This window comes from Aspergillus costaricaensis (assembly GCF_003184835.1).
Source record: "Aspergillus costaricaensis CBS 115574 unplaced genomic scaffold BO79scaffold_54, whole genome shotgun sequence".
Taxonomy (NCBI): domain Eukaryota; kingdom Fungi; phylum Ascomycota; class Eurotiomycetes; order Eurotiales; family Aspergillaceae; genus Aspergillus; species Aspergillus costaricensis.
In genome coordinates, this window is record NW_020291854.1 from 119,777 (window position 1) to 146,985 (window position 27,209).

Below are 27,209 nucleotides of genomic sequence, written 5' to 3' on the forward strand. Positions count from 1 at the left end.
ATCCCGTGGGCTACCCATGTGCATCAATATCAGGAGGCTGGGTGGCTGGGAAAGCTTGTGTGCTGCGGCCTGTGGTAGAAGAGCCATTCGACAGAAGGACGACCAACGGCGATAAGAGTTGCGTGACTACGGAATTGCCGAATCATGAGACGACCAACCGCGGTCTTTTCATCAGCTATGCCGCCGTTATTTGGCCTACCTAGATCAGTTCCCAGTGTTTGTCGTTTTCTTTCCGAGAAATCCTTCCGTTACTCGACGCAATTCATTTTGATGGATGTGGATACCAGCGGGTCGAGAGCGCTTGCAAGCAAATCACTTCAACTAGGTTAGTATTATGATTCCTGTCGAGAGAATTGGTGACGGTATTTGCATAGCAGAAACTGCATGCAAGGGTACTTCACGGGATGTATGAGATATGGAAACTGACAAAATCACAAGATCTATGATGCTTAAGAAAGGGGAGAATCGAGCATCATGGGTTGGCGTTGGACACCTCTGCATATGCCGGAATTAAATTGTGAGGGGGAGAAGGAACGCAGAAAAAAAAATTGGAGGAAAAAGAAATGAACGAAAGAGGGCCAGAAGGTTGGCAGAAAAACGAAGGTGGCCTTGCCGCATGCTAGCTATCTCGGCCCAGCAACCTAGAACCTCTCAAGTGGCACGGCAGGGCAGAGTTACACCCCTGAAATGGAGAAGAAACCGTGTAACCGACAGGGTTCCTTCCTGGTGCCAGATTGATGACGTGCGAAAGAACGCAAGGCCATCCAGGATTCCGGTACCTGCAAGTGCTTCCCCCTTTCGCTTATCAGCGGCTACGTGTGATGTTTCTTCGATCATAGAAATATCTTCAGTCAATGAGCGAAATTACACACCCAGGGCCTCAACGGGACAAGCGCTCTAAACGCCGCCTACGTGTGCAGTTCGACGGCAGATGGGGCCGAGTGGATCTGGACGATAGCACCTCAACGGGGTTGCAGGGAACAAAGAGTTCATTGCGAATCTGATCCCTTAACTATGATGGCTTACCCCCATGAGAAAATTACACAGTCTGTTACGTGGGAGGACAGTCATGGCCTTGGAGCCCGATCCCAAAGCTGACTATAAGGGCAAGGTACAGGGAAGGTCAGGTCGAGGCGGCGAGAGGGGCGCCAAATTGAAAATGGGTTAAGGTCAATACGGGACAGAATTCTACGCTGACAGGTTGACGGGATGGATACAATCAACCCATTTCCATGTCTGGCTGGGTTGCTGACTTCATCGAGAAAACACCACTCAGGATCTACGCCGAGTTCACGGTGACATCCGCTGACAGGCCGTCACATCCAGTGAGAGTCGGTTCCTCGATCGTTCCATGTGGGCACCATCAATGCTCTACTACCTTTGCTGCCTCACGCTATCTGGAGGTTGTCGCCTTACAATATCGACTGTGCCGTCTGCCTTTTCTCCCAATATACCCAAGAATGCCTAAGCACAACCAAATCCAGGAGATCCGCGGGTCGATTACACTCATGAGGAAGGCCTTTTTCACTTGGCCATCAGCCCGACCGGATTAACGGGTAACACAGAGGCCCAACGCGAGAGTGGAGAGTCTCACACAAGCTTTCAATCCCCAGGTTCTCTGGTCTGAATGCCTCGCAATTCAATTTTCGCTTTCGGCTTCTGATACTCTTCCGCTGAGAACGAGCTACTTGGGGATGAATGATGAGACGCTTTTCATACCATGCGATTGCCTACTCAAATCAGCCTACGCCGTCAAACCTGGCACCCTGAGCTTATGCAACCGGCTGCTCGACATTTGTCTTCGCTGCATGGGCTTCATTGGGTTAAGACTAGGATGGCTTGGATGCAGACCGGGTCATGGCCGCTTGGATCGTGAGACGGTTGTCCCCGCAGCGCCCACAGCGCCCAACAACCGATGCAGATGAGGTCCGTGTTAGGTCTCTGATGAATGAAATAATGTCTCCGGAGTGGAGGGTATTAAGATCCTCCGTTGACATCGACCCAACGACGGCGGGTGCATTGCGGATGGGGGGAAACGAAAGGAATGCAGCGGCTGTGGGGTTGTGAGGCCCTTCATTCGCCTATCGTCCGTTTGCTCGCATCGTCCCTCACCGCCACATCAGTGCTCCCCTTCAGTTGGTTCCTTTTTATTCCATTCGGCCATCATGACGCTGACTGCTCCATACGTCTGGAGTAGAAGTTCATCCGGGTCCGCTAGTCATTGGGCCTTCTGTCATCCTCTCTTTGGCTTTCCAGAACATCGCGAGCGGGGTGCTACCAAACAGGCTGTCCGATTCCAGCCAACGACATGCATGCACTATTTCTCCAAGTCTGAGGACCCGGGATTGCAATATCCAGTCGGCCCAGCTAATCGGCCTTGCGATCATCGCGGCTCATTCCTGACTTTGCTGGGACGCCGGATTCCTTGGTCGCCGAATTCCAGCCACGACGGCAACCTAAGTGAGGTTCATATACATTTCTCAACCAGCGCTCACCATGCCAAAGCTCTTTAGAGCAACGTGAATTCTTGTGATGGGCTGGTTTTCGCCTTCGTTATACCACTGTGCAACGTCTAATGCCTCTGCATCATTCAGCATCACTTTTGTATCCTTTTCTGACTTGCACACTCCCATTCTCCCTCGTGACTCCAATGTTCTTTCCCTGTGTCTTCTGCATATGCCTGTCTAGATGACTGACTCACAGGACGCGTATCAGCCGCAGGTGGCCACTAAGGTGGCTAAACGGATGGTTTCCGCCCAACGCAAGTGTTTCAGTCTCGATGTGAATGGCCGTCGGATCATAAATCAGGCCCGAAAAAGAAAGCAAGAATGAATACAGCAGGGCGACGACAACCATTCACGCTCAGTAGATCAGTATTACGCCTTAAAGTCAAGCAAGGAAATAGAGTCAAAGATTCTCCCGAGTCTCTCTATTCGGCACGTATCCGAGACATCTGAAGACCAAACAACCACTGTCTCCGTGACCTTCGTTCCTACTACTAACTTCAGGGTGAGCAGCCAGCCATCATCCGTCATCTGAACCCTCAACGAAGGTTACACAAGGGAGGCAAGGAAGTGAAAGGGCACCTTCAACGCCTCTCATAGAAGGCCATCATGAGTCTGGAGCAAACCCATGATCTCAAACTGGTAAGCAGAGATGCTCGGAGTGTCCCGACACGTAAAAAGGTAGGTCAGTAGTCGACATTAACCACGTCTTCATAGAAGCTTCAGATCAGTACAGACACAGAGAAGATGTAATAAGTCCACAGCACATGACAACCGTAATAGGCAAACTTAAGTCACCATGTTTCATAGAGCCTATGTTACAGAACATTTTCCCCGGAAATACTCAAATCCAATCAGTTAGTAACATACCTACTATGCCCCTCCTAGTCACTCCTCCCTCTGCGACCGAACCAGTAGACATTAACCATTCGGTACTACTTCTTCTCCGGAACATCTTCTCCGGTCGGCAGCAGCACGGCTGACTAGCATCCAGCCAACTATTACTAACTACCACTTTTACCTACTACCTATCTCGCTACCCACTTAGAACCCATTTCAAAAAAGTATGGAAGTATCAAATGAAATGAATATGATTCAGAAGAATATATAATATATCATGGGTAGATTATCTGACTGCTTATCCGAACACACATCAACTTAATTTTTCCCAGATCAACCTCAACTCCAGTAGTAAGTAGTAAGTAGAGTCAAACAGAAACGATAGGATAGGATAGGATAGAGACTAGACGACAAGGGAAATGCCCAAAGAATGAAAGTATGCAAACCCACCGTAGTAACTTACTGGTTTTATTCCCCTTGGAAAGCCATGTGGATGGGCGAGATCGTTTCCCAAAATGCATCGAACAAAAAGAAGCGAAGCAACGAACAGACAAGATATTATGAGCTAGCCTGGCTAGGGGTATATATTTCTCTCACTCACTCAATCACTAGTATGGATATAAATAGTAATGATGATGGAATATAATCTACTCGGGAATGATAGGGTACGTGGGTTAAGGTAATTGGGAGAAGAGAGGGTGGGAGAGGGGTGGGAGGATAAATGATACCATGAAGAGGGCAAAAGCACGGGCGGGGCCAATGGGAGGGAAATGGAGAAGAGAAATTGTTATAAGAGAAAAGAACAACGCTCTGTTATCTGCAAATACAATTCCAGAAAGTTAAATGTCGTGCTCATAAAGCTGGTATCGGGGAAAGCCGCGTGAGGGAGGCATGGCTTCACAGGAAGAAAGACGACTGAGAACTGCTCAACAAATCCGAGAACTGACGCCATATAAAACGAGGTCGAAGAGTCCACAAGAACAACAACAAGAACCCTGAGATCCCGGCCCCGTAATGCTGAAAGGTATCAATCAATCAAACTTTGAATGCCGAATGCAGATGCATAGTGGGTGTTCCACAACCGAGAAAGAGGGAGACTCTGAAAGCGAAAGCAAAAACTTGAAAAATCATCCAGAGGCGCCTTTCCATCCGATGGCTCTAGCCAATCCAAGAGAAGAAAATAAAAATATGAAAGAGAAGATATGAAGACCTCATCCCAAGATCGAGAAAAACAAGACTGTGTAAAAGATACATCATGACCGGGAGGGTCGCAGAGACGTGTTACCCCTGCAATGAGCGCGGAGGTGTGGCTATCACGTAACAGAACCCAAATAACGCCCTGTTGGCAGTTGAGAGTATCCACAAAAAAGGCAGGCGGACTACATTAGTATTAATCACGGTGGTGGTCCTCACTATCGGCCCTGAGGCGGTCGCGAAGGAGAAGCAAAGGTCGATTGGGATCAAGCAGACCCATCATCATCTTGCCCAACTCATTGTGCTTGATAGGCTTGGTGACATAGTCGTTGAAGCCAGCTCGCGCGGCATCCTCGATTTGATCCGTCATTGCGTTGGCTGAGAGCGCCATGATCGGGATTTGGGGATAGTGATTCTTCAGCTCCCATCCGCGGATATCACGACACGTATCATACCCATTCTTGATGGGCATCTGGATATCACACTGCACAAGAGGTGAGCGACAATACCTACTGCGAGCAGTTGGAGGAATCCTGCACTTACTATGATGAGCGAGTAGTATCCTGGTTCCTTCGAGAAGACCATTTCTGTACACTCTTGGCCATTCGTAGCTGTCTCCGCCATAACTTTGATCTTATCGAGGTATTTCAACATCACCTAAAATGACTTAGTATCAGAAAGGGAAACGTAATGTGGTGAATGGTAAGGGGTAAGGACGCACCATGCGATTCGTCTCGTCGTCCTCTACCAATAATATCCTATAGCCTTTGTTGCCGATAACCTCCTTAACCATCTTAGACATAGTCTTGAAGTTGTTGTTGATCTCCCTTGCCATATCTTGGTTTCTATCCTTGCTCAGATCGCGTCGGTTGTCGGGATCGAAGATGGCAGAGAAGGCAGAGGGCTTGACTGGTTTCGGTACTGTGTATACACGCCTTCCGGTGGCGGCCAGCTCTTTGATTCGGGCGTTGACTTGGCGTTTCTGGTAGAGGTCGGAAATGATGACAAGGGTTGGGGCGGTCGCAGAATCACACTCTGAGACATATTGAATCACGTCTGATACATCGTCCACACTGGGCAGGTTGAGAACCAAGTGAGTGAGCTTCGAGCCAGACTCGTCACTTACGTGGTCCCGCCAGTCTTCGATATCCGGAGTTGAGGTAATAGAGAACGGGACCTCAAGAGGGACGACCTGTTCGATGTGTTGTTTGATGGCTTTGCGAGTGTTGTCCAAGGGGCACAGAATAAGAATGGAGAACGCGCTTGGTAATTGCTTCGCGTCATTTCCAGCAGCCGAAGCAGGTGGCTGAGTCGAAGAGGGGGATTCCTGCACCTGGGATACCGGCTCGGTCGCTGGACGTGAGCCGTCGCCACTTGGAGTCGCAGATTCCGTTCCGGACGCAGCGGGAGCATCAATCTTAGTTAGAGGGTCTACCGTGCTAAGATCAGGAGTCGGAAGGGCAGAGGAAAGTGACGACCGTTCGGAGAAATTGGACGTTGCCAGACGAAGGGGGGATTCTGCGTTGACTGACGTTTTCGAGAGGGATGACTCGAGAGCAGAAGACAGTTCGGCTTGATCTGGCGCCTTATTATTGAGCGGATCTTTCGTGAAAAGTAGCTTGTGCAAGGGGTTAAGCTTGGGTTGCGCTCCGAGCATTTCAGATGCACCCTGTGCTTGTCGAAGGGTTCGGGACTCTTCGGGAGTCGGTGGTGGGGGAGCATCGACTTTGACATGGAAGGAGAATTTTGCGCCTTGGCCCTCCTTGCTGCTAGGAGTCAATTTTCCGCCATGCATCTCAACAAGCTGTTTGGATAAGAACAGCCCCAAACCACTACCCGCATGTTGCTGTGATCCATTTTGCCCAAGCTGACTGAATCGTTGCATCAGCCGTTCTGCATCCCTTGCGCTGAAGCCTTTGCCCGTATCCACGACGTCAAAGTTCAGTAAGAGTTCGGTCTTCTTAATTTGAGCTGAAGCATCATGGTAAATGGAGCAGCAGATGTGAATCTCTCCTTGCGCAGTGAATTTGACTGCATTACCGACAAGGTTGATGAGCACCTGTCGGATCCGGAATCTGTCTCCGATGACCATCGGCGGGACATCCACATCCATTAAGTAGTTGATCTCGAGGCCCTTGTCGATGGCCCTGGACGAAACAGTGTCGATTACATCTTCAATCACAGATCGTACATGGAACCACGAGTTGACTAGAGACATTTTACCCGCTTCCACTCTTGAAACATCGAGAATGTTGTCGACTAATTCGCGTAGGTTGGTCGAGCTATTCTGTATGGTATCAAGCATTCTCCTCTGATCTGTGTCCAACTGAGTGTCAAGAATGAATGGAATGGTGCCAAGGATGCCGTTCAGCGGAGTCCGAATTTCATGCGACATGTTGCTAAAGAACTTCGTCTTGGACTCCATCTGGTTGTTGAGTTGTTGCATGGCTTTATTCAGTTCCCGCTCTAGATTCTTGCGGTCATTGATATCCGTGCAGGTTCCGTACCAGGACGCTTCGCCGCTGCCAAAACTGCTTGTCTCGACACAGACCAGGCGAACAAGGTGCCATCGGAAATCGCCACCTTTCGAGCGTAGCCGTAGTTCTGTCGAGTAGAAAACACGACCATTCTCATCTCTCTGTACAGAGGCAACTCCCCGTTTGACAAGCTCTTCCAGTGCGGGTGTGACGCCCTGACCCAGATGCTTCTCTTGAGAGGACTTGGCGCTCGTCGTCTCCGTGGGTGCTTCACCTGCGTCAATGGCGGCCCCAGTTTTCTGTGAATCATGGAGGTAAAGGGAAAGTAAGCCACACTTCTCGAGATCATCGTGATGAACATGCTTTGCGAAGCCAAAGTTAAGCGCATCTTCAAGCTTCTGTCCGGTGTACAAATGCCATTGCTCATTCACGAAGATAAGGCCCCGGTATTCTGTCGCTTCGAAGACGATCTGCGGGATAGAATTGGAGAAGGCTCGGTACTTGGCATCAGTGGCAAATTTCTCTCTTTCCTGTGCTGCTTTCAACTCCGCAATATGCTGTTCATGGATGTCAAGGAATGATCCGATCCAATATAGCACCTCTCCTGTGGAAGACAGCAACGGATTTGCCCGGAAGATGAACCAGCGGTAAGCCGACTCGTCGTTGAAACGCTTGACGCGAACACGTTCGGTAAATTGAGAGCCTGTACGTAAAGCATTTGCCCACTCCTGAGAAACGTGTTCCCGCTCGCTACTGTGGATATTCTGCCAGGGATCCCTCAGCTTCTGTTCCTGGGGTTGACTCCGCCTGTAGGCATCGAATTTCGAATTGGTCCAGATGACCTCGCCACTTTGAGGCTTTGCAAGAAACAGATGAAGGGGGACTGAGTTCAGCATGAGCTGGGCCACAGTATCGGTGAACGGACGTGGTAGCTCGCGTTGTAATTGAGCGTAAAATGAGTTTGTTGATGGGTGCCGGGAAGTTTGCGTCGGCGATATGACCGGGGGCGCCTTGACTTCTTGTGACGGGGAGATTATGACCGGGCTTTGGTCCTGCGAGGCAACATCCTCCTCCGAGGTCTTCCCAAGGAACTTGCCGGGGGAAGTGGGAGTTGATGTTGCAACGTTCTGTTTGACCTTCGCCAGCCTGATACGCTGCTGGAATTGCTTCGACTGCTGAACATTGAAATAGCTGTCCACACCATCATTGCCAATTCTTGCAGCCACACCGGGTGATTCGGAGAGATTCAGAGTTGTCCCAGCCCCGATATTGCTCAGTTCAAAACCCGGGGTACCAAGTCCAGATACTGCAGGGCTAAATTTGGCCGAGTTTGATCTTTCTTCAGGACTAGAAAGACTGGCGCGGGCTGAAAGCGATCCATCATCCGCTATCGTGTAGTTTACATGACCACTGAGGCCAGCGACGAGCTCTAACTCGCTACTTTCATCCGAGAATGTTCCACCAAGACCAAGGAGGTGCCCGTAGCGCGGAACCTCAAGTCGAGAAGTGACTTGGCGCTCGAGCTGACTGTATTGTTGAGCCAAGCAGAAAGAAGTCGTCAGATGGGGCATGAGGTAAGCCAAGGACTTCCTCAGGTTGGAGGGATAAGGCATTATTGAGGAGAGGATGGAAATCACTGCAACGGGAAATCGTAATGTAGACGGTGATGTTTGTTTAGAGCGGCCGGCGTGCAAAAGTGGGATGTGGACCACGGACTTGGCCAAGTCGACACCGATGGCTTCCAGGGGCTTGAGGTTGGAATAGTCATGAGGCGGGGGATGCTTCGCAAATGCTTCCTCGTCGACAGCGTGGCTGACGAAGAAAGGGTTTTGCTCCGCATGAGCACGCGGCGCAGGCGAAGGAGCTGGAGACTGCGACCACGGCGAGGGGGGTATTTGCTCGTACTCGTCGAAGAATTCCATTGACGGCGTACGATGTGCTTGCAAGCCTGACGCGGCGGGATTTGAAGTCGATCTAGCGCGAGTCGCGTACGGTGCCTGAGTAGTGGAAGGCTCGGCGGTCGGCGTGACTTGGATCCTGTCCTCGGGAGTCTCACATGGCGTCTGATCGTTCGTCAAGCCTTGGGAGTATTCACGGGTCAGAACAACAGGGTCGGTGCGGCCAAAAAGCTTGACGACACCTGTCCGCTTGATAAGCGGATCTGCTTCAACTTCCAATGGTCTCGGGATCGGGAAGACGGCTTGTCGAGGGTTGTCTTGAGTATATTGGGGTTGCCCTGATGACGGCTCGGTTTCCGGAACGGCGGGGTTCTCGGCGAGGGTAGAAGTGCGTTTGAGCTCTGGTCGGAGTGAAGACTTCGGTTGTAGGCGCGGAATGTCTGAGTCCTGAACATTGGGGTTCTTCCTTTCCTTGCCAAACCCGGCGAAGGAGTGTCGCGACAGAAGCGAGGGTCGCTTTGGAGATTTCGAAGCGCTTGTTCCATTGGCAAGCGCTTCCCTAAGAAACAGTTCCTTCTTTCGCTCCGGGTCTTCGTTCTCTTTCGGGGTCTTATCGCGGGGTGTGCTCGTCTCATCGTGCAGATGCCGTACCTGCGACTCCGTCTCGATGTTCTGATCAAAAACCGCCTTTTGGCCCCATGGAACATTTTCCAGGTCAGTCGCATCGCCAGGTACGGCAAGCGACACCCTCTCGGCACCATAGTGTGCTTGCAGAATATGTACCACATTCGCCCACCAAGCGTCTAGGCCAGGATCTGCGTTTAGTTGCAAAGTGAGGTCATAGAGGTTTGGACTAGGGTAATTCGGATCCTCGATCACGTTCTTAGGTAGCGCTGGTAGGAAAAAGCTCTGCAAGTGCGGTGTATCTGCCCCTGTCAGCTGCTGCTCTTCTGAAAGTTGCGATGGCATCGTCTGCGACTTCAGTTTCTCGGCCGGCAGTGTCAACTTGAAAGGGCTATGGTTGAGCGTGGAGCTCTGTGTCGGCCGAGTCGAAGGTTGCGTCTGCATTCTCGGAAACGGATAGGACGGCGTTTGGCCGGTGATGTTGTCGGGGGTGGAATCCATGGCCCGGATGGTGCCACCAGACCCGGTAGAATCGGAGAAGGAAGCTGATGGCATCGCTCCTGTGGACGAGGCGACTTTGGGGAAGGATACATTGAGGGGTCTTTTCCTTGTCGATCCAGGGGAATTTGAGGTGACAGGATCGGGTTGCGATGGAGGGGCTTCGCGATTAGCCGAAGAACTCTGGTTCTGTGATTGTTGCATCTGTTGGTAGACGAGTAACTCTTCCATCTGCCTCCGGAGCTCTTTAAGGGTTTGCAGGCTTCGTCCCTGGTCCTCTGGGTACTTCCCCGCTTCGGAACTGTCTTTCTTCGCAGGCGTTGAGGTATGACATGCGTCCGTAGTCTGCTCAATCGGAATAGAAGAGTAAGCGTTAGCATTCCACGTGTTATTCTCCGTGATCGTGTCTCCATCGATTGCAAATCCAGTGCTGTGAACAGGAAGAAAGCCAGCTGATTGGGAGGAGGTTCGACGGAGGGAATGGGATGCGGCGACAGGCGAAGGGGCCTCGGCCGGCGATGGAAGCGGAGGTGTCCTCATGCTGCGAACTTCCCCCATCCTATACTCCCTCCACCGCCGGTCAGACAATCAATTCTCCTGGGTGAATCCAACTCCGCAGGAGCCAACCGGAGCACTCATCTCTCGGACAAACTGGTCCGCGATCAGGGTAAATATTCGTAATCGATGAGAGCAGGGGGAGACGACAGACGCGGTAGAAAAGGGGAGGGAGAGCAAAGAGGTGAGAGGAAAAAAAGTGATAGTTGGAGTGTAAGTGTGTGCAAGTATGATAAGGAAGAAGGGTGAAAAAGAAAAATGGGTAACGAAAAAAAAAAAATACAGTTGACAAGAAGTAACAAAAAAAGGGGGGGTAGTTTGGCTGGGGTGTAACGAAAAATAAGAAAATAAAAATAAAAAATCAAAGAATGGCCAAAGGGGGGGCTGTATTTTTGAACACGGGAAAAAATGGAAATGAAAAAGAAAATTAAGACCCGAAGAGAGGAGGGAGGCAGAAAAAAAAAAAGACCAGGTGATATTAAACGGCCTTGAGAGATGAACTACTTTGTGGAGAGGGGGGGGTAGTGGATATAAAAAGGGAAAGGCACGAGAAGAGGAAGGGAAAGAAATGTGTAACAGGGAAAAAGGATTTAGGTAGGGAAAACGTTGTTTGGAGGAAAGGGTGGTGACTAAAGCGGTGTATAGCGGGAGTGCAGGGAAAAAGAGAAGCAGGAGGAACAGGAGGAAGAAGGTCAAGAGGTGGAGGAGAGAAGAGGAGGAGAGGAACGGGATTGTGAGGAAGGTTCGACTGATCTGACCTTTTTCCTAGAAGCACTGGAGCAGGTTCTGCTATTGACCCAGCAGATCGACGATTTGTGCTGAAGGGTGGAAATGGTCCGTCTCCGGGGGTGTTCAGCCTATGACGTAGGCAAGCCCTGGGGGGTGTCGGTTTGCTCAAACCCGCGGTAACCTAACTATCTAGCGAAGATGTCGCCTGGCCTGGGGGATCAAGTTGAAAAAGAGGGGTAGAGGGGAGGATGAAAAAGGGCGATGGAGGGAACGAAGATGGGTGAGAAGAAAGAGAGGGACTGTGTCTGGCTGGTCTGCCGGACAAGAGAAATCGTCAGGCAATAAATGAGAGTGTGCGCGAGGGAGATGGGAGGGAAAGGATGAGCAAAATTGGAAAGGCCGGAAGGGAAGTAGAATAGTCCGCTATGGAGGAGAGCGATATTATGGTCACTCCGAGGAGGGAGGATGAGGGAGAGGGAGGGAGGGAGATAGAGCGAGAGAGACCGAGAGAGCGAGAGAGTGAGAGAGAGAGGTTAGGTGGATGGATGGATGGATGGGTTCGATTCGATGGAAAGGATGGAGGGATGGGGGAAAGCCTGGGAAGGAAAATGACTGGCGGGTTACTGGCTGACTTACTACTTGACTGGCTGGCTGGCTGGCGGATTCCCAAGTCACAGTCACCCGAATTTCATCAGAGCGATTTCCTCGAGAGGGGATGAGAGCCTACCAAACGGCCTTCCCCCCCAAAGTTCTACTACACTACTACTACTACTAACTAAACTAACTACCAAAACCAATACCTAACTAAACCCAAGTATTGACACCTACCGGCACTAACCGTTACTTAGTATGGTAACCCAAGGGGGTAAAAAAAAAAGAAAAGAAAAATAAAGAAAAGAAAAAGAAAAAGAAAAAGAAAGATAGTACTCAGTACAATCACCACTCAGCATCCTGATGCGTGAGTTTGCGATACCGCCACATCCCTGCTGATTATTGCCGGCACAATTCTGGGGTTGCCGAAATGGGCCACCCGATATCACATGATGTTCCTAGATATAGACTAGTGCCAGGGCATCCTCGACCTCATCGCGCGCCACCACCACCAGATCACTGAGATGGTTTTACCCACAGGGCTGTCAAGGACACCATGGGAACATTTAGCCAGCCATTAGAATTGCTTAAATCTTTCAATCAACTTTCAGCCTCATATCCGCCTCCTAGGATAAGTGTTGCCCCATCCGCATATGTAAGGATGTGTTACCGCCTTCTCAGATGACGTAGCGCAGGCTTTGGGGAACCTCGTCCGGTTCTCAAGTGTTGATGCTGTGTCTTAGACCAACAGCATGCCGTTCGCCTTGCTAGGTAGAGGTGTTCCCGTAGAAGTCATGCCGTATGGCTGTCTACTCGTATAGCCGATATCCTGCATGTCCAGTGTCCTTCAAGGGGTAGGGCGCTCGTGACTGGACTGCACACTTACCGAAGAGGCTAGTTCTGTAATTATATCGACAATTTGGGATTCAAGATCCAAGGTGCCAAGTAGCCGGTAAATACCAAATAAATGTCACTTGTTCATGCAGGGTGTCCAACTAGAACCAGCATGTTCCTCGATCTCGATGAGTTGTTTGCTCCGGCAGTAGTGACCCGTAAAATGAAAACGATTTGCCTTCTTCAGGCTAGCGATATCATGATAGTTGTGTCTAGCATTTCACCTGACATAGTCCACTCTAGTAGAATTTCTCCTCCATATGTCAACGCGTAATGTCAATAATTATACTATCGATAATGGTCTAACAAAAGGCTACAAACTGTTTGAACACACTCTAGCCGAGAGATTCGTCGCCTTATTGCTAGGCTAGTCCTAACACAGTCTAGCGGGGGGAGGCTGCACCACAGGGCGGAAAAACCACGGGTTCTCAATAAACACCACGCACAGATGTTCTTTTCTCCGTCAACCATCCATAGTTACTCCGTAATTGGAGAGCACCCAGGGGTAGCGGAGAAAAAAGAGGTGGCCACATACATCATCATCAGTGGAGGGCTGAATTCAAAAATAGAAAGCACCAGATGTCAAAACCATTGTGGACGGCAGAACCCAAATCGACAAGACAACCAGCCTCGCTAGGGGAGAGTGTTCGATGGGCACGGTCGGGGAACCGAGAGACTATGAATTGTGTCGAAGCATGGGAATGTTCGCCGTTAGGGACCTATTTATGGACACCCCTTACGATCATGGTGATGATAGGCGCTCCGGCTCGCATCAGATGACGACATCGGACGTTCTGTCTACGGGTAGGACCATGGGTACGGAGCCTGACTAGGTACTATTTTACATTAGCTCTGCAATCCTGTACCCCATACATATTCCGGGTGGGTAGCCAGCTGTGATTGGAGCAACATCATCCATGTCCATCCATGGATATTCGAATCGGGAGAGGCTGGTTCTCTTCTCGGATAACCCATCCATGTCACCAGTCACCACTTTCCTCACCACTAATCCCCCCTAACTAATAAAAATAGTTAATTCGGTTATCGGTAGTGTGGTCAGACATGCCGCATGCCTGACGATGCCATCCCCGAACCATCTCTCTCCTAACAAATTTCGTACAGGAGTCAGGCGATCCAATCTAATTTATTGAAATACTCCTTATATGAGGACAGCTTTTAGAGTTTACAAACTCGTCACCTACCCTTTTTTAGCCGGCTTAGGTGCTACGTACTTGTGTCACGTCTCCCCGTCTATACTCTGGAAAAAGATTTAGAGCCACGCTACCTTCAAACCTTGTACAATTTGCGCATTCCTACTGAACTCTAGTTTGTCCAACTTACATTATTCATTTTCCATCGGCCTGTTTCCTTTCAATTCTATGGTCGTTGAGATTGTTTACAAATACGTCACACATGACCCAATGAGCTACAGGTAGGAGTCGTCTTATATGATTCTTTGAGATATGTCCTCCGCCCAAGAAAAGAGTTCAATTAGACAAATATCATGCCCGGGACTCTCGAATTGAGTTAATCTGTCACCGCCAAGCACCGTCACCGTTAGCTGGTGGAGATCAACCAACACATGATTAATAGGAGGTCGGTCCATATCGTAGGCTGGGATATCCAGTAAAGTCCACTGAATCAGTGTGTAGGTGAACAGTGCCAATCTATCATAAATCATAGTATTACGATGGTACGCAAATGTTGCATAATGAGCAAAATCGACCGAATTATGACCTATTGGGTTTGCAGAAGGGTTTGATCACTATTACAGGGGCGAGTGAGCACCAGTGTCTCTCGCATTCTAAATTAACCATGCCCGCTAGAGCTGTCCCAAGAATCCGGCTGAGTACTTCGATTCTGCGTTATCACTTTATTGGTCTTTTATAGACTTATTCAATAGACCGGTCTTGATTGGACTAGCCTGGGTGTGTAGTTTCAACTCGAATCTTGCTTTAAGTTCACTCATATTGTGGACCTGGAAATATAACTACTGTGTACGTAATTACATCCATATTAAGCAGCATATGTCTTACCCATTGATCGTTTTCATTGGGCCAGTTATCAAAGGATCCGATGATCAGGCATGCGGATTTCTCCATTTGGCCGACACATCCTACTGTATACTCTGAGGTAGCTTTGCTTAGGGGTTATGCTCGACGATTATAATCTTCAGCTCTTAGATTTTAATTCCCATACGTAAGCTCTAATCTCTATTGGAGAATATGCCAATGTCTTCGGTCTTTAGTCTTGATTAGCGTGCGTTGTGTTTCCCTTCCAGTAGTTCAGTGACTTCCAGTGGTATTCCATATATATCTCGGATCATTTATGCACCCATTGGTAGCAGCGATGGCGTGCATGATCTTGCTGAATTCCAAAAGCACATATCACAAAACCAAATACTCAGCCCGAAACAAAATGCGTCCTCGAAAGGCTCAAATGAAGCTTTTGTCAAACTCACCAGGCCCATATACTCCAAGCGTAATCCAGCCAGAAGTTCCTCCGGAGATATGGTGTATTTGACCATCAAAGTCACGCGTTAACACCGGTATTATGAAAGATGAAGAGATGTGTAATATGCCCAAGATGATTCGCCCCAAGAACTAATCAATTGTTGTCTTCCCGTAATTGAGCTGGGGAAGGGTTTTGTTTTTGAGTGGATGGTGCTCACCGCATATTGGGATAAGCGGGAACGAACCCTGCAACCTCTGATAATTAATGGATTCCGTCTTACATTAGATCCAGTCGCTCTGTTCTTATCATGATTTATTTGGCTTATACACTAAATGTCTGCGTGGGGCAACAAACATGGTCACTGTTTCTTTTTTTTATTTTTGATATTTATTTGATTTGAAATATATTTTCTTTATCCTTCATCGGATTTCACATTACTACTTGGACAACGAAGCGTGGGGTAAAGACGTTGGGAAGAGTTAGTATATATTTTAAGGGGCCAAAACAGAACAACTGCTACTATTAACCTAACGCTACTATTTTCCTAGTCCCACAATGAATTTTCTGGAAGATCCTTCAAACCTAGGATGTTCTCTTTAGTCCGCCAAGCACCATGGCACCAAATTTAGGCCCTTCTTACCGTTCAAAGATCGGTTACATGTTAATGAACCAACATTCCTCACTTCACACTGTCAGTAGTAAGTACTAAGTAGGGGCCAACAACACTGTCAGACTGGCTTTTCTGACTCGGCTGAGAGTTCTGTGGTTCCAGGTGATCATTCTCAATAAGTGCTTCTACTTACTATCCAAGAATAGCACGTAATTCCCGGACTATTAAGATAGTGACTCTTAGAAATTTACTAGTCGCCCATTTACCCGGTCGGGATACTGCATTGACGTTGTCAAGTAAGGGGAAGTGGCGATGCAATCAATTTTCCCCTGAACTAACATGACAATGATGGCATTGTCACACCCTCCACCCCCGCCTCCAGATGATTGATTGATAGATAGTACATCGGGATAAAAAGCTATGTCACTCCCCTATCCTAATTTGTCGGTGTACAGGAGGGTTCTCGGGTGGTGCTGGTATCCATTGCTTGGCAAGCCCAGCTGGAGACTAGTTCAGGTACAGTATGCGCCGCTTTGGAGAGAGTTACGTCGATTTGAACTCTGTATGACACAATAAGAGATATCTATATTTCGTAATACAACAATCGCATGACCCATTTACCACTCAAGAGATATATATCAAAGATAGGATCGTTAGCATGCGACTGCTACTCATTGAGAGTCGCCTTTAAACATAGTAGTAAGCTGAGTGCGGGCGGTTGTTTATTCCACATGATAGTAGTAGGGAAAGGTGGAAAACCAACATCAGCCCACCATGTTGTGCTACATACAAAGCTATCAAGAAAGATAACCATACTGATAAAATTCGGGAGCCCCTTTCCTTGCAAATGCAGCCATGACAATACTTGCAGGGTGATGATAAAATTAGAAAAAAAAAATCCTAATAAAGTTCAGGCGGCAAGGTCACCTCACAGGCGCGCAACTCGTGCAGCCACCCTTTCGAGAACAAAAGCACGACGGCTGATCTCCCGCTTTTTCCACCATCATCCTCCCTCGTGATGCCCAACGGCAGCTGACTAAGGCAACGGCTTATTCAGGAAATCTACAGCCTCAGGCCTCCCTAGGCCCCAACCCAACCAGAGTTCTTGCCTCGAAAGAGCTGATTCCCCATTGTTCGCTTGCGATCGCGTTCACCTTGACTGGTGGGGATGCTGACAGCTGTGTCCTGACCACGCTGAGCTCACCGAATCGCGTCTGATCGCTCTCTTCGCCCCCTCCGACCGTGCCCTTGTCGCATTTGATCGAAACCCTTTGCCCGACTTACCCTGAACCTTTTCGAGAGGGGGCAGCGCCTCGCCCTCTCCACCCTGCTTGGCGATTGAACCGTTTTCGTCCTTATGCCTCCTGGTCCCCTGTCCGAACAGCCTTGCCATCTCAGTTTGCGACTACTCACCACCGACCGGCTATCTATGGCCGTCAACTGAGGGGCCGAATACTCAGGATTTCCGCGATAAGTGTTGGTGGAGATGGAGGACAGCCATATACTGGGTGACGACCTGCCACTCCCACCGGCACGCCTTTTTGAGAGGTTGGGACATCTGCCTGGATATACATGGGATCAGACTATCGAGCCGTTTCATTCGACATATAATCACTGGCATGTCTTTGGCCTCCGACATGCCGCAGAGTCAGATGTCTCTACACCTGCCGCGACCTCGTCGGGCCCCTCTAGCCTGGCTCGCAATTCCCCGCGAACCGAGTCCCGCCCTCCATTTCGGCATCACTGGAGAAGCAGCCTAAGCGAATCCAGTAGCGAGCTCTCCCTTTCTCGCATGGATCACGAGTCAATATGGATTCCAGTGTTAGCGCGAGTCTCGTCTCACGTTGTGAGGCTGGAGCGCGAGTTCCATATGCTCAGATCTATCGTGCAGACTTCCGATCCAGATTGCAACCATACTATACGCCCTATAGACCTTATACGCTTGCCCTCTGACCCAGGTGATGCAGGCCCTCTCCTCGTGGCTATCTTTGAATCCCCCGGCCAGAACATGTTGCGAGAAATGGTCGCTTTTGGTCCTGCCTGGTTCGCGGCCGGTGGTAGGACTGACAGCAATGAGCCGACCCCAGGAGAACAAGTTTCTCTTTCCACTTTTCTCGATTTTGCGATTGGTGCTTGCGATTGCTTGGAGCTTTTACACTACGGCCTCAAGACGGTACACGGCGAAATCCGCGGGGATGCCTTCCATTTCAATCGAGAGGCGGGGTCTGTGAAGCTTACCAACACGGGAAATGGTGCTAGGTCTTTCGATAACATCCTGAGCGAAGGCTGGTCATCCCTGTCAAAGGAGCTTGGTGTCAAGAATAAGCTACAATTTATCGCTCCGGAACAAACGGGAAGAATGCCTACGGAACCGGATAGTCGAACTGACATCTATGCTTTGGGCGTGCTCTTCTGGACGATGTTGGTTGGTAAACCGGCCTTCACGGGCAGCGACCCTGTTGAAGTCGTACAGAACGTATTAGGAAAGAAGCTACCACCGCTCTCGGCCAAGAGAATGGATGTCCCCGACGCAGTGTCAGCTGTAATCCAGAAGATGACACAGAAAGCTGTCAATGAACGCTACCACACCATCTCATCTGTCAAGCGAGATCTGGCACAGATCTCTCAGTTGCTGGGGGATGGTGATAGTGAAGCATTGAAAGACTTCCAGATCGCTCAGCGTGATGTGTCGTCCTTCTTCACGCTTCCCTCTCGCATGTTTGGGCGGGGAGAGGAATATGACAGGATAATCAACGTCGTCGAGAAGGTTCATAGGCGCCAGCAAGCTGCGTATGCGAGAGCAGCTGCTCAGGCATCCAGTGGAGTAGGATCCAACTCTTCTGTCTCGGACGGCCGAGTTGATAGCTTTGAGATTGCATCTGGCTCGAGCGACTCAGGCTCCTTCAATCTTGCGTCCAGGGCAGCTTCCAACGGTGGCGCTTACAACATAGGACGCACATCTACGCACGAATCTCTGCACAGCACTGATTCTTCTCCTTCAACTCCTAAACCCGGAGACTCGTCAGGAAAACCCAGGAGTCCTGTGGAGTCTCGCGCGTCCTGGGAGAATGTAGACAGAGATGGCCATCCTTCTGCTGGAACAAGCACGCAGAGCCATGGTGATTCTATCGGATCTGTTGCCAGGGCGAAGGCTGCACACAAGGTTCGCCGCCCCGGAAAGTGCGAAGTAATTACCATAAGCGGTGCAGCTGGCATTGGAAAGACCGACCTTTTGAACCGTGTTCAGCCCGCAATTCGTAAACTTGGATATATCGGTATCGCCCGTCTGGATCGTGCCAGGCGGATACCCTTTGAACCTTTCGCCAAAATCCTGGCCAGCCTTCTCCGCCAGATCTTTTCTGAACGCGATGTGACAACTGAATACCACAATAACATCCGCACTGCGTTGAGACCAATGTGGCCGACATTACACCGTGTGCTGGAACTCCCGGAGCAGCTCATGTCATCAGGAGGAAATGAAAGACAAATTTCGCCCAGACTTTCGGCAGCGCAACATATCTTTAAGGAGGTTTCGACCAAGGGCGAACCATCCAAGCGCGTTGCACTTCCAAGTCTGGATCATGGTCAAAGCTCTGTGGACTTCTTTCTATCTAATGCCGCACTGAAGAACATGCGGTTGATGGAGACGTTTTTGGAGATACTGCGGACTCTATCCCAGTACCGATTGATCTGCGCTTGTGTGGACGATTTGCATTATGCCGATGACGAGACCCTGGAGTTGATCATGAACATCGTGAAAGCTAAAATTCCATGTGTATTGATACTCACAAGCCGGAAGTCTGAGCTGGAATCGAACATAATCAGGCCGCTCTTCGATTCTGAGAATCCGAGTGTGACGCGCGTTGTTCTCAAGCCTCTTGGAGAGGAAGAGATCATGCAAATCGTGGCCGCTACAATGCATCAGGAACCCAACCCGATGTTAACTCCGCTTGCTGCTGTCATACAGGAAAAGAGCATGGGAAACCCGTTCTTTGTTCGAATGATGCTCGAAACCTGCTATAGCAAAAACTGTATCTGGTATTCGTGGAAAAATTCTGTGTGGGAATTCGACCTGGATCGGATCTTCACCGAATTTGTGGCTCCTAGGTATGGCGAAGGGCTTGGGCTAGGGTTCATTGCAAGGCGTCTCCAGGAAATTCCTCCGGCCGCCAGATCCATCATGGTCTGGGGCGCATTGCTAGGAAGCCCGTTCGCCTTCTCTCTAGTACAAAAACTTCTTACAAGCGAGTTCTTGTATTCCAGCGAGGACGATGAGGCGGTAGACCTTACCTGTCCTCAGAATGCAAATTTGATCCGACAAACTGAAGCCGATATGGTTGTCGGTCTGCAGTATCTTGTGCAAGCAAACCTGATCATCCCGGGAAAGACGGACGATGAATTTAGGTAGGTGCTCCTGGTTTACTTCATATTTGTATCCACTAACCAGTGTTTCAGATTTGTCAATGATCGCTTCTCGCAAGCGGCTCTTTCGTTGACAGAGGGACGGAATGTGGAAAAAATGCATTTCATCATATCCCAGGCAATGATGAAGTACTACCATGATGGCCGCAGTCGATACGCAATGGCACGACATGTGGCCCTGGCGTCTCGGATTATCAAGTCTCGTGTCGTAGAGAGACTTGAATATAGAAAGATCTTATGGGATGCGGCGCAAACCGCTGCGCAATCGGGTGCGCGTCCAACAGCGCTTTGGTACTTCCGGCACTGCATCACTTTCCTTCAAGACAATCCTTGGGATGACAATAACGCTGATGTGTACTACCGGGAGACTTTGCGTCTGCATATTGCTACGGCTGAAATGTCATGGTCTCAAGGCCATAACACGGAAGCTTTGGACCTGCTTGATAAAGTCTTCGAACATGGAAAGAGTGCCGTCTGCAAATCAAGAGCTTGGATTGTGAAGGCCAAGATCTACGCTCAGATGGGTAACCACCTCCGTTCGATGGATTCACTCCTTACGTGTCTGGAAGAGCTTGGTGTGCATCTACGAGAGCCTACGACCTACGATGAATGCGATGATGCCTACCGTAATCTTCGCGCGTACCTCGAGCAAGCGGACTTGGAAGCTATTGTCCGTAAGCCCGTCAGCAAGGATGTCGACATGATCACTATTGGAGAGGTCATGGCTGAGGCGATGGCTGTCACGTACTGGGATGATGCACTAACATTCTACCGGATGGCCATTGAGATGATGAACCTACATCTCTTCAAAGGCGGGTTTGTGCAAATTTCTATCGGCTGTTCGCACCTCGCGATGATATCGTTCAGCCGATTTAGGGACCTAGAGCTCGCCGTGAGGCTGAGCGATTTCGCGCTCACCCTCCTTGAGCGGTGTCCTGAACAGTGGACTCAAAGCCGGGGCTCTATTGTACATAACCTTTACGTCGGCCACTTGCGCGTTCCGCTGTCCTCGACACTCCCAAATCTGGAGGCCTCTGTGGAAACATCTTTCTCGATGGGCGATCCATACATCACCTTAATCAGTTTGTCTTCGATGGCGATGACAAGACTATATCTAGGCCATGATATGGCGCAGGTGGAGGCGTTCTGCAACGAAAGCCCAGAAGATATTCCCGACTGGGTCAATGATACTCGTGGTGGTGCTAGTCTGCTTGCAGTAAGGTAAGGACGTCTTGGATACCTTCGGAAGGGAAGAAAATGTCACCTGCTAACATGTTTGCCTGCAGACAAGTTGCGCGTGCTTTGCAAGGTAAAACGGCCTGTCGTTCTCCTGACACTATTATGTCCGACGAGCACCATCACACGAACGAGTACATCGCTTTCCTGGACAACAATGCCAGCAACGCCGATCGCCCGCGAGACATTTACTGGGGTCTTGCAATGATTCCGCTATTTGCGTACGGACATCATACTAAGGCTATACAGCTGGGTATGCAGATGATGGAGACTATGCCCAGGCTGTGGTCTGCTCGTGTTTCATACGTAGTCTACTTCTATCTCGCCCTTTCTCTTTTGACTCTCCACAACGAGTACCCTGCCCGCGGGTATCTTGATGGAAGCTTGCATACGGTCTTAAAGTATAAAGCCGAAGTGGATTTCGCGCGGAGTGCTTGCGATGCCAATTACGGAATGTGGTCCTTGATATTGGAGGCACTAATATGCGAAGTTCGGAATGACCATACTTCTGCAATTCAATCTTTCGAAGTAAGTTGCAGAATTGCTCTGGATACATTGTGGAGGGAATCTAACCAAGCCAGGCTGCAATCGATCATTGTCAAATCCATGGGTGGCCCTTGGAGGAAGCGCTTGCTTTAGAACTGCATGGTATGTACACCGACATCCCGAACTGCAATGCTTTGGGGGAGGGGTTACCCCCACGTCTTGGCCCAAATTAACTTTCGAATAGGAGAGTTCCTGATCCGTCGCGGTGCCAAAAGGGCGGCGCGTTCTGTCATGCAAGACGCAATTGCCGCATGGGCCGCGATAAGCGCCGTGGGCAAGGCGGCGCAGCTGACCGAGAAGCATGAATGGCTATTGAAAACCGCCACATCCTCGAGGAACGTTGACGCTGGCTGTCAAACCGTGGACTCGCTGCTCGGAATCAATCGCAATACCGGCCAAGAACACATGGGAGTAGCACAAAATATGGAAGAAGATGACAGAAAACAACGCTGGATAGAACAAAATGGCGTTACTACGGGTGAGCGTTCATTCGACATATCTGGCGTCGGCCTTGGTAAGCTACAGCGCTTCACTCGTATTCTGAGCCGTTCTAATATGAAACAGATATTATCGACTTATCAAGTATCCTCGAATCTAGTCAAGTGATGTCCTCGGAGCTTCAGATCGACAAACTTTTGACGAAGATGATTGAAATCGTTCTGGAATCCTGCAATGGCTCAGACTCTGCGGTTATTGCGACCAATTTCGATAATAACTTCACGGTCGCTGCGGCTGGGGACCTGGAGAAAGGACAGAAGTCTTTCGTGGATGGCCTTCCATTCTCCGAAATCGAGGATAAGATGGCGCATCAGATCTCTCACTACGTCATGCGCACTAGGGAGGAAGTTCTGGTTCACAACGTTTTGGAGGATGAGCGTTTCTCGAACGTCAATGAGGGCTACCAAGCCAGGTATCCCCTTGGGCGGTCCGTGATCGCATTGCCTATTATGCAGGCCGAGCATCTGCTCGGTGTCATTCATATTGAAGGCAAACCGAATTCATTCACCCAGCGGAATGTTGTGGTTCTCCACTTGCTTTGCAACCAAATTGGTATCTCGCTTTCCAATGCGTTGCTCTTCCGCGAAGTGCGCAAGGTCAGCGCTACCAACGCTTCTATGGTGGAGGCTCAAAAGCGCGCACTTGCCCAGGCTCGCGAGGCGGAGCAGAAGGCTAAAGTGGCCGAGGCTGAAGCAAAGCATAACGTGAAGCTGAAAGAAGATGCAGCAAAGGCCAAGTCCATCTTCTTGGCTAACATATCTCACGATCTGCGCACACCGATGAATGGCGTTATTGGTTTGTCGGAACTCCTCAAGGGTACCAAGTTGGACAGGGAGCAGGACGAATATGTGGAATCGATCCGTGTCTGCGCTGACACGCTGCTCACACTCATCAACGATATCCTTGACTTCTCCAAGTTGGAGGCAGGCAAGATGAAGATCTCTACCGTACCCCTCAACATTCGGGAAACAATCTCGGAGGTGGTTCGCGCACTTCGCTATACGCATCGTGATCGTGGGTTAGAGACCATCGAGGATCTGGACAAAGTACCACCAGAACTTGTGGTCCTCGGAGACCCTGTTCGCTTGCATCAGATCTTCATGAATCTTCTCAGTAACAGTTACAAGTTCACTCCCAAGGGATCCGTGACTGTGAGAGCCAAAGTTTCCAGGGAAGGCAAGGGTCGTGTCCGTTTAGAGTGCTCTGTATCCGATACGGGTATTGGAATCTCAGAAGAACAAAAATCCCGGCTGTTCCGGCCATTTTCGCAAGCCGATAACTCCACGGCGCGGTCATATGGCGGTAGTGGGCTTGGATTGAGTATCTGCAAGGCAATTATTGAGGACGTCCTAGGCGGTGCTATTTGGCTGGATTCGACCTCAGGCGTTGGAACTACGGTGACGTTCCATCTGGCATTCAACAAGGTGAAAGACGCTGCCGCTAAAGCTGCCAAAAACAAGGCTGCCAATCAGGCGGAGAACAAAGCTCCGGTTCCTACTGCTCGAGACTTGACCATGGTGCCCCGGGATCAGATTCGAGTCTGTATCGCTGAAGACAATCCTATTAACCAGAAGATTGCGGTCAAATTCGTCAAGGGGCTCAATCTCCAGTGCGAAGCGTACAGTGATGGGCGGCAGGCAGTTGAAGCTCTCCGAACAAGATCTCGTGAAGGCAACCCGTTCCATGTGGTCCTGATGGATGTACAAATGCCGACTCTCGACGGCTACAATGCCACTCGCGAGATCCGAAAAGACCCAGATCCCAATGTCAACGAAGTGTTGGTCATAGCCATGACGGCGAGTGCCATCGAAGGAGATCGCGAGAAGTGCCTTGGTGCCGGAATGAACAACTACCTTCCCAAGCCGGTTCGATCTACTATCTTGAGTGAGATGCTTGACCAATACCTTGCACCAGTGCCAGCATACACAAGGACGCGGCTGGTGAACCGGGAACGAGGAAGTGTAAGCACTGAGGCAGGGACACCACGGAGCAACTCCATGTCGCCTAATATTGACGGCCAAGCCACCGCTCTGACGCCTGAAGAAGATAAGCAACTGCAAGAGCGGCAACCTATAGATAATTAGCGTCGTGGTGGCTCCTTCTAACCTCTACGATGGCAAGCTCTTGCCATTCCTCTTGAGTCAGCACTGACCCTAGACGATTGCTTCCGTCAGTGACTCACCTGTGATACCCTGCATATTCTGAGCGATTCTCTATCGATGTTGCTGCGCTGCTCAGTCTAGATTGTACTTTGCGAGTTATACCTTGAAAAGCATACGGGCTGAGCATCGTTCCTTGTCTTGCTGGTTCACGTCCTTTCAGTTCTAAGCGATGATGATGAAGCATATGATTGATGATACCAGCAGTGGAGGCTCCATTCCCGGTCTCTTGCATTTTGGTTACCCTCGTCTGTCCGATGTACTCGTGCTTCATGCTTTCTTTTGTTCTTCACTCTTGCTGTTCTGCAGACCGACGCAGTACCAGGTTTATCGAAGACAATGATGTTTATCATGCGTGTGTTGATTATAGTGATGTCTCCTTCGGCGTTGTTTCTGTCTATCATATATATCTCTGGCTCGCGTGCACTTTGCTATCTGTATGTCTTGGTGATACCGTGATTTTTTCCATCTCCTTTCAGTTGAGTCTACGAGGGGATGAAGAATACCAGGGTCTGGCGTTTTGGATGATTTAGAGATTTATATCACGGTGCAAGAATTCAGTTTTCAAGATTTATTTAGCATGATGTTCATTCTTGGTGATCCTAGTAACTAAGTACCCATTTTACATCTCATATCATATCTAAGCAGCAACAGCCTTACGCTTTCCAAACACCCTGAACCGCTTAACACCTCCATCCGGCACCAACGTCAACTTAGCATGGGTAAACGCCCTCGTATCCTCCCCACCAGCCGCCAAATCCTGACCCTCAAAGACATGTTCCGTATCCGCCCGACAAGGCCTATCGCCCTTGACCAACTCGACCCAACCGGGATGATCATGCTTCGGCTCCTCCCCATCCTTAACACTCCCCTCCACCAACCCATGCACGCGCACCTCCCTAGGGAAATTCCCCCTAAAATCCTTCGTATCCACCACCACCCGACTCACACTCCCCACCAACCCCAACTTCACAATGGCCCAATCAACATGACCCTTGGCCCTCGACCTCGCCGTCTCCCATCCATCCCCCATATCCTTACCCCGACCGGGCAACAACAAATTCGAACACGGAGTGAAATGCTGATCCGACGCCGCCAGCGCCACACCGCCCACCAACGCAGAACTCAACTCCTCTTCACCTCCCTCAACCTTAACATCCCCCGGAATGGCCTTCCCATACACCCTCAACCGCCCAAACCCACCATCGGGGTACATCAACAGCCGCACATGCGTAAACGCCTTGCCATGCACCTCGGGATCCAGCTTCCACGCGCGCCGCTGCGACGGCCCGCATTCCACAGGCGGGAGAATCGTCGTCCAGTTCGCGTACTTCTCGTCCGCGACTTCAGAATCCGGCGTGTTGGGTGCGTAGGTTGCTTGCAGGGAGGCCTTCTCGCCGTAGTTGCCGATGAAGTACCCCGTGTTGACTTCTACGCCGTAGATGTGCGCGCTGGACACGCCCAGCTTGATCACGGCCCAGTCGTAGGGGGCTGGGTTGTGACGGCGGGTTTCCCATCCGTCGTACCAGGCTCCGGTGTGGACGAAGACGCCCGGGCGATTGATGGGTGGTGTGGGGGTTAGGAGGTTGGAGGCGGCGGCGAAGTATTCGTTGGAGCAGGAGAGGATGGTGCTGTTCAGGGCGGAGGAGGCGAGGTTGGTGGTGTGCGCGAAGGTGGAGTCGATTTGGTCGGCGGGGATGTAATCTGAGGACATGGTGAGGAAGTTTTTTTTCTTTTGGTTATATGATAGAGTTAATTTGTTGGTGATGGTATTTGAAAGAAGAAGGGCTTTTAGAGAGAGAAGTGGGTTATGAGGGAAGAAAGAAAGAGGTGAAGGGAGGAGGGAATATATGAGGTTTAAGTAGAATCAAGTATGTGAGTTGATAAGAGTTTCTGCCCCGCCGATTACTCGATCTTATCGCTTCATCCGCAATTTCCCCCCCCCCCCTCATTCTTTCTCTTCTATCTACTCTTTCTACTATCATCCTATATTATTCTACTTTATTATTTACATACTCCCGTCTCCCTTGCCTTTCCATTCCTCCTCTATCTACCCCTCTACCAGCATCTTCGAACTAATCCAACCCAACTCAGTCCAATTCACACATCCACCACCACAATTATCCCAATACTTCTTTCTCTTCTCCATCAAAACCGGGTTCCCCCAAATTCCAACCCCACCAGAACCAAAGTAAACCAAAACTCCACATCCTCCTAATACCGGGTCGGAGCTCTCCGACACCCCCTCGTCGCCCTCTTCCGACTACCACATCACCTTATAATCCCCAACCTTTTATGTAACAGCCGAGGGCATTACAATTCAATTCGTTCATCATCATCATTCTCTAGTTAGTTTACTCAATATCTAGTTAGACACCCGGATAGTCCTCGTCTCTCGCTCTCTACAGTTTACGCATGACTCACACCTACACACACCCGGTCGGAGAAAAATGAGACAGCACAGAGATTCACATACACAC

The 27,209-nt window shown here is 49.9% G+C and overlaps 4 protein-coding genes across 4 annotated transcripts; 2 read left to right on the plus strand and 2 right to left on the minus strand.

Moving 5' to 3' along the window:
* Positions 1-4,734: 4,734 nt before the first annotated feature.
* pkhB (putative sensor histidine kinase/response regulator) lies at positions 4,735-10,593 on the minus strand (the record flags this gene model as incomplete). The annotated part of the gene is made up of 3 exons (XM_025678996.1): positions 4,735-5,022; positions 5,082-5,195; positions 5,260-10,593. The coding sequence occupies 3 exons, from the start codon at positions 10,591-10,593 to the stop codon at positions 4,735-4,737; spliced, it is 5,736 nt and encodes a 1,911-aa protein (XP_025534354.1).
* Positions 10,594-17,354: 6,761 nt separating this feature from the next.
* On the plus strand, positions 17,355-24,654 carry BO79DRAFT_233271 (putative sensor histidine kinase/response regulator; the record flags this gene model as incomplete). The annotated part of the gene is made up of 6 exons (XM_025684278.1): positions 17,355-20,272; positions 20,324-21,511; positions 21,577-22,054; positions 22,108-22,178; positions 22,216-22,586; positions 22,637-24,654. The coding sequence occupies 6 exons, from the start codon at positions 17,355-17,357 to the stop codon at positions 24,652-24,654; spliced, it is 7,044 nt and encodes a 2,347-aa protein (XP_025534355.1).
* A 135-nt stretch (positions 24,655-24,789) lies between these two features.
* Positions 24,790-25,297, plus strand: BO79DRAFT_67810 (uncharacterized protein). The gene has a single exon (XM_025689586.1). The coding sequence runs from the start codon at positions 24,924-24,926 to the stop codon at positions 25,260-25,262; it is 339 nt and encodes a 112-aa protein (XP_025534356.1). The 5' UTR covers positions 24,790-24,923; the 3' UTR covers positions 25,263-25,297.
* A 4-nt stretch (positions 25,298-25,301) lies between these two features.
* BO79DRAFT_211877 (allantoicase) lies at positions 25,302-26,601 on the minus strand. Its single transcript, XM_025683097.1, has one exon. The coding sequence runs from the start codon at positions 26,441-26,443 to the stop codon at positions 25,370-25,372; it is 1,074 nt and encodes a 357-aa protein (XP_025534357.1). The 5' UTR covers positions 26,444-26,601; the 3' UTR covers positions 25,302-25,369.
* Positions 26,602-27,209: the final 608 nt, after the last annotated feature.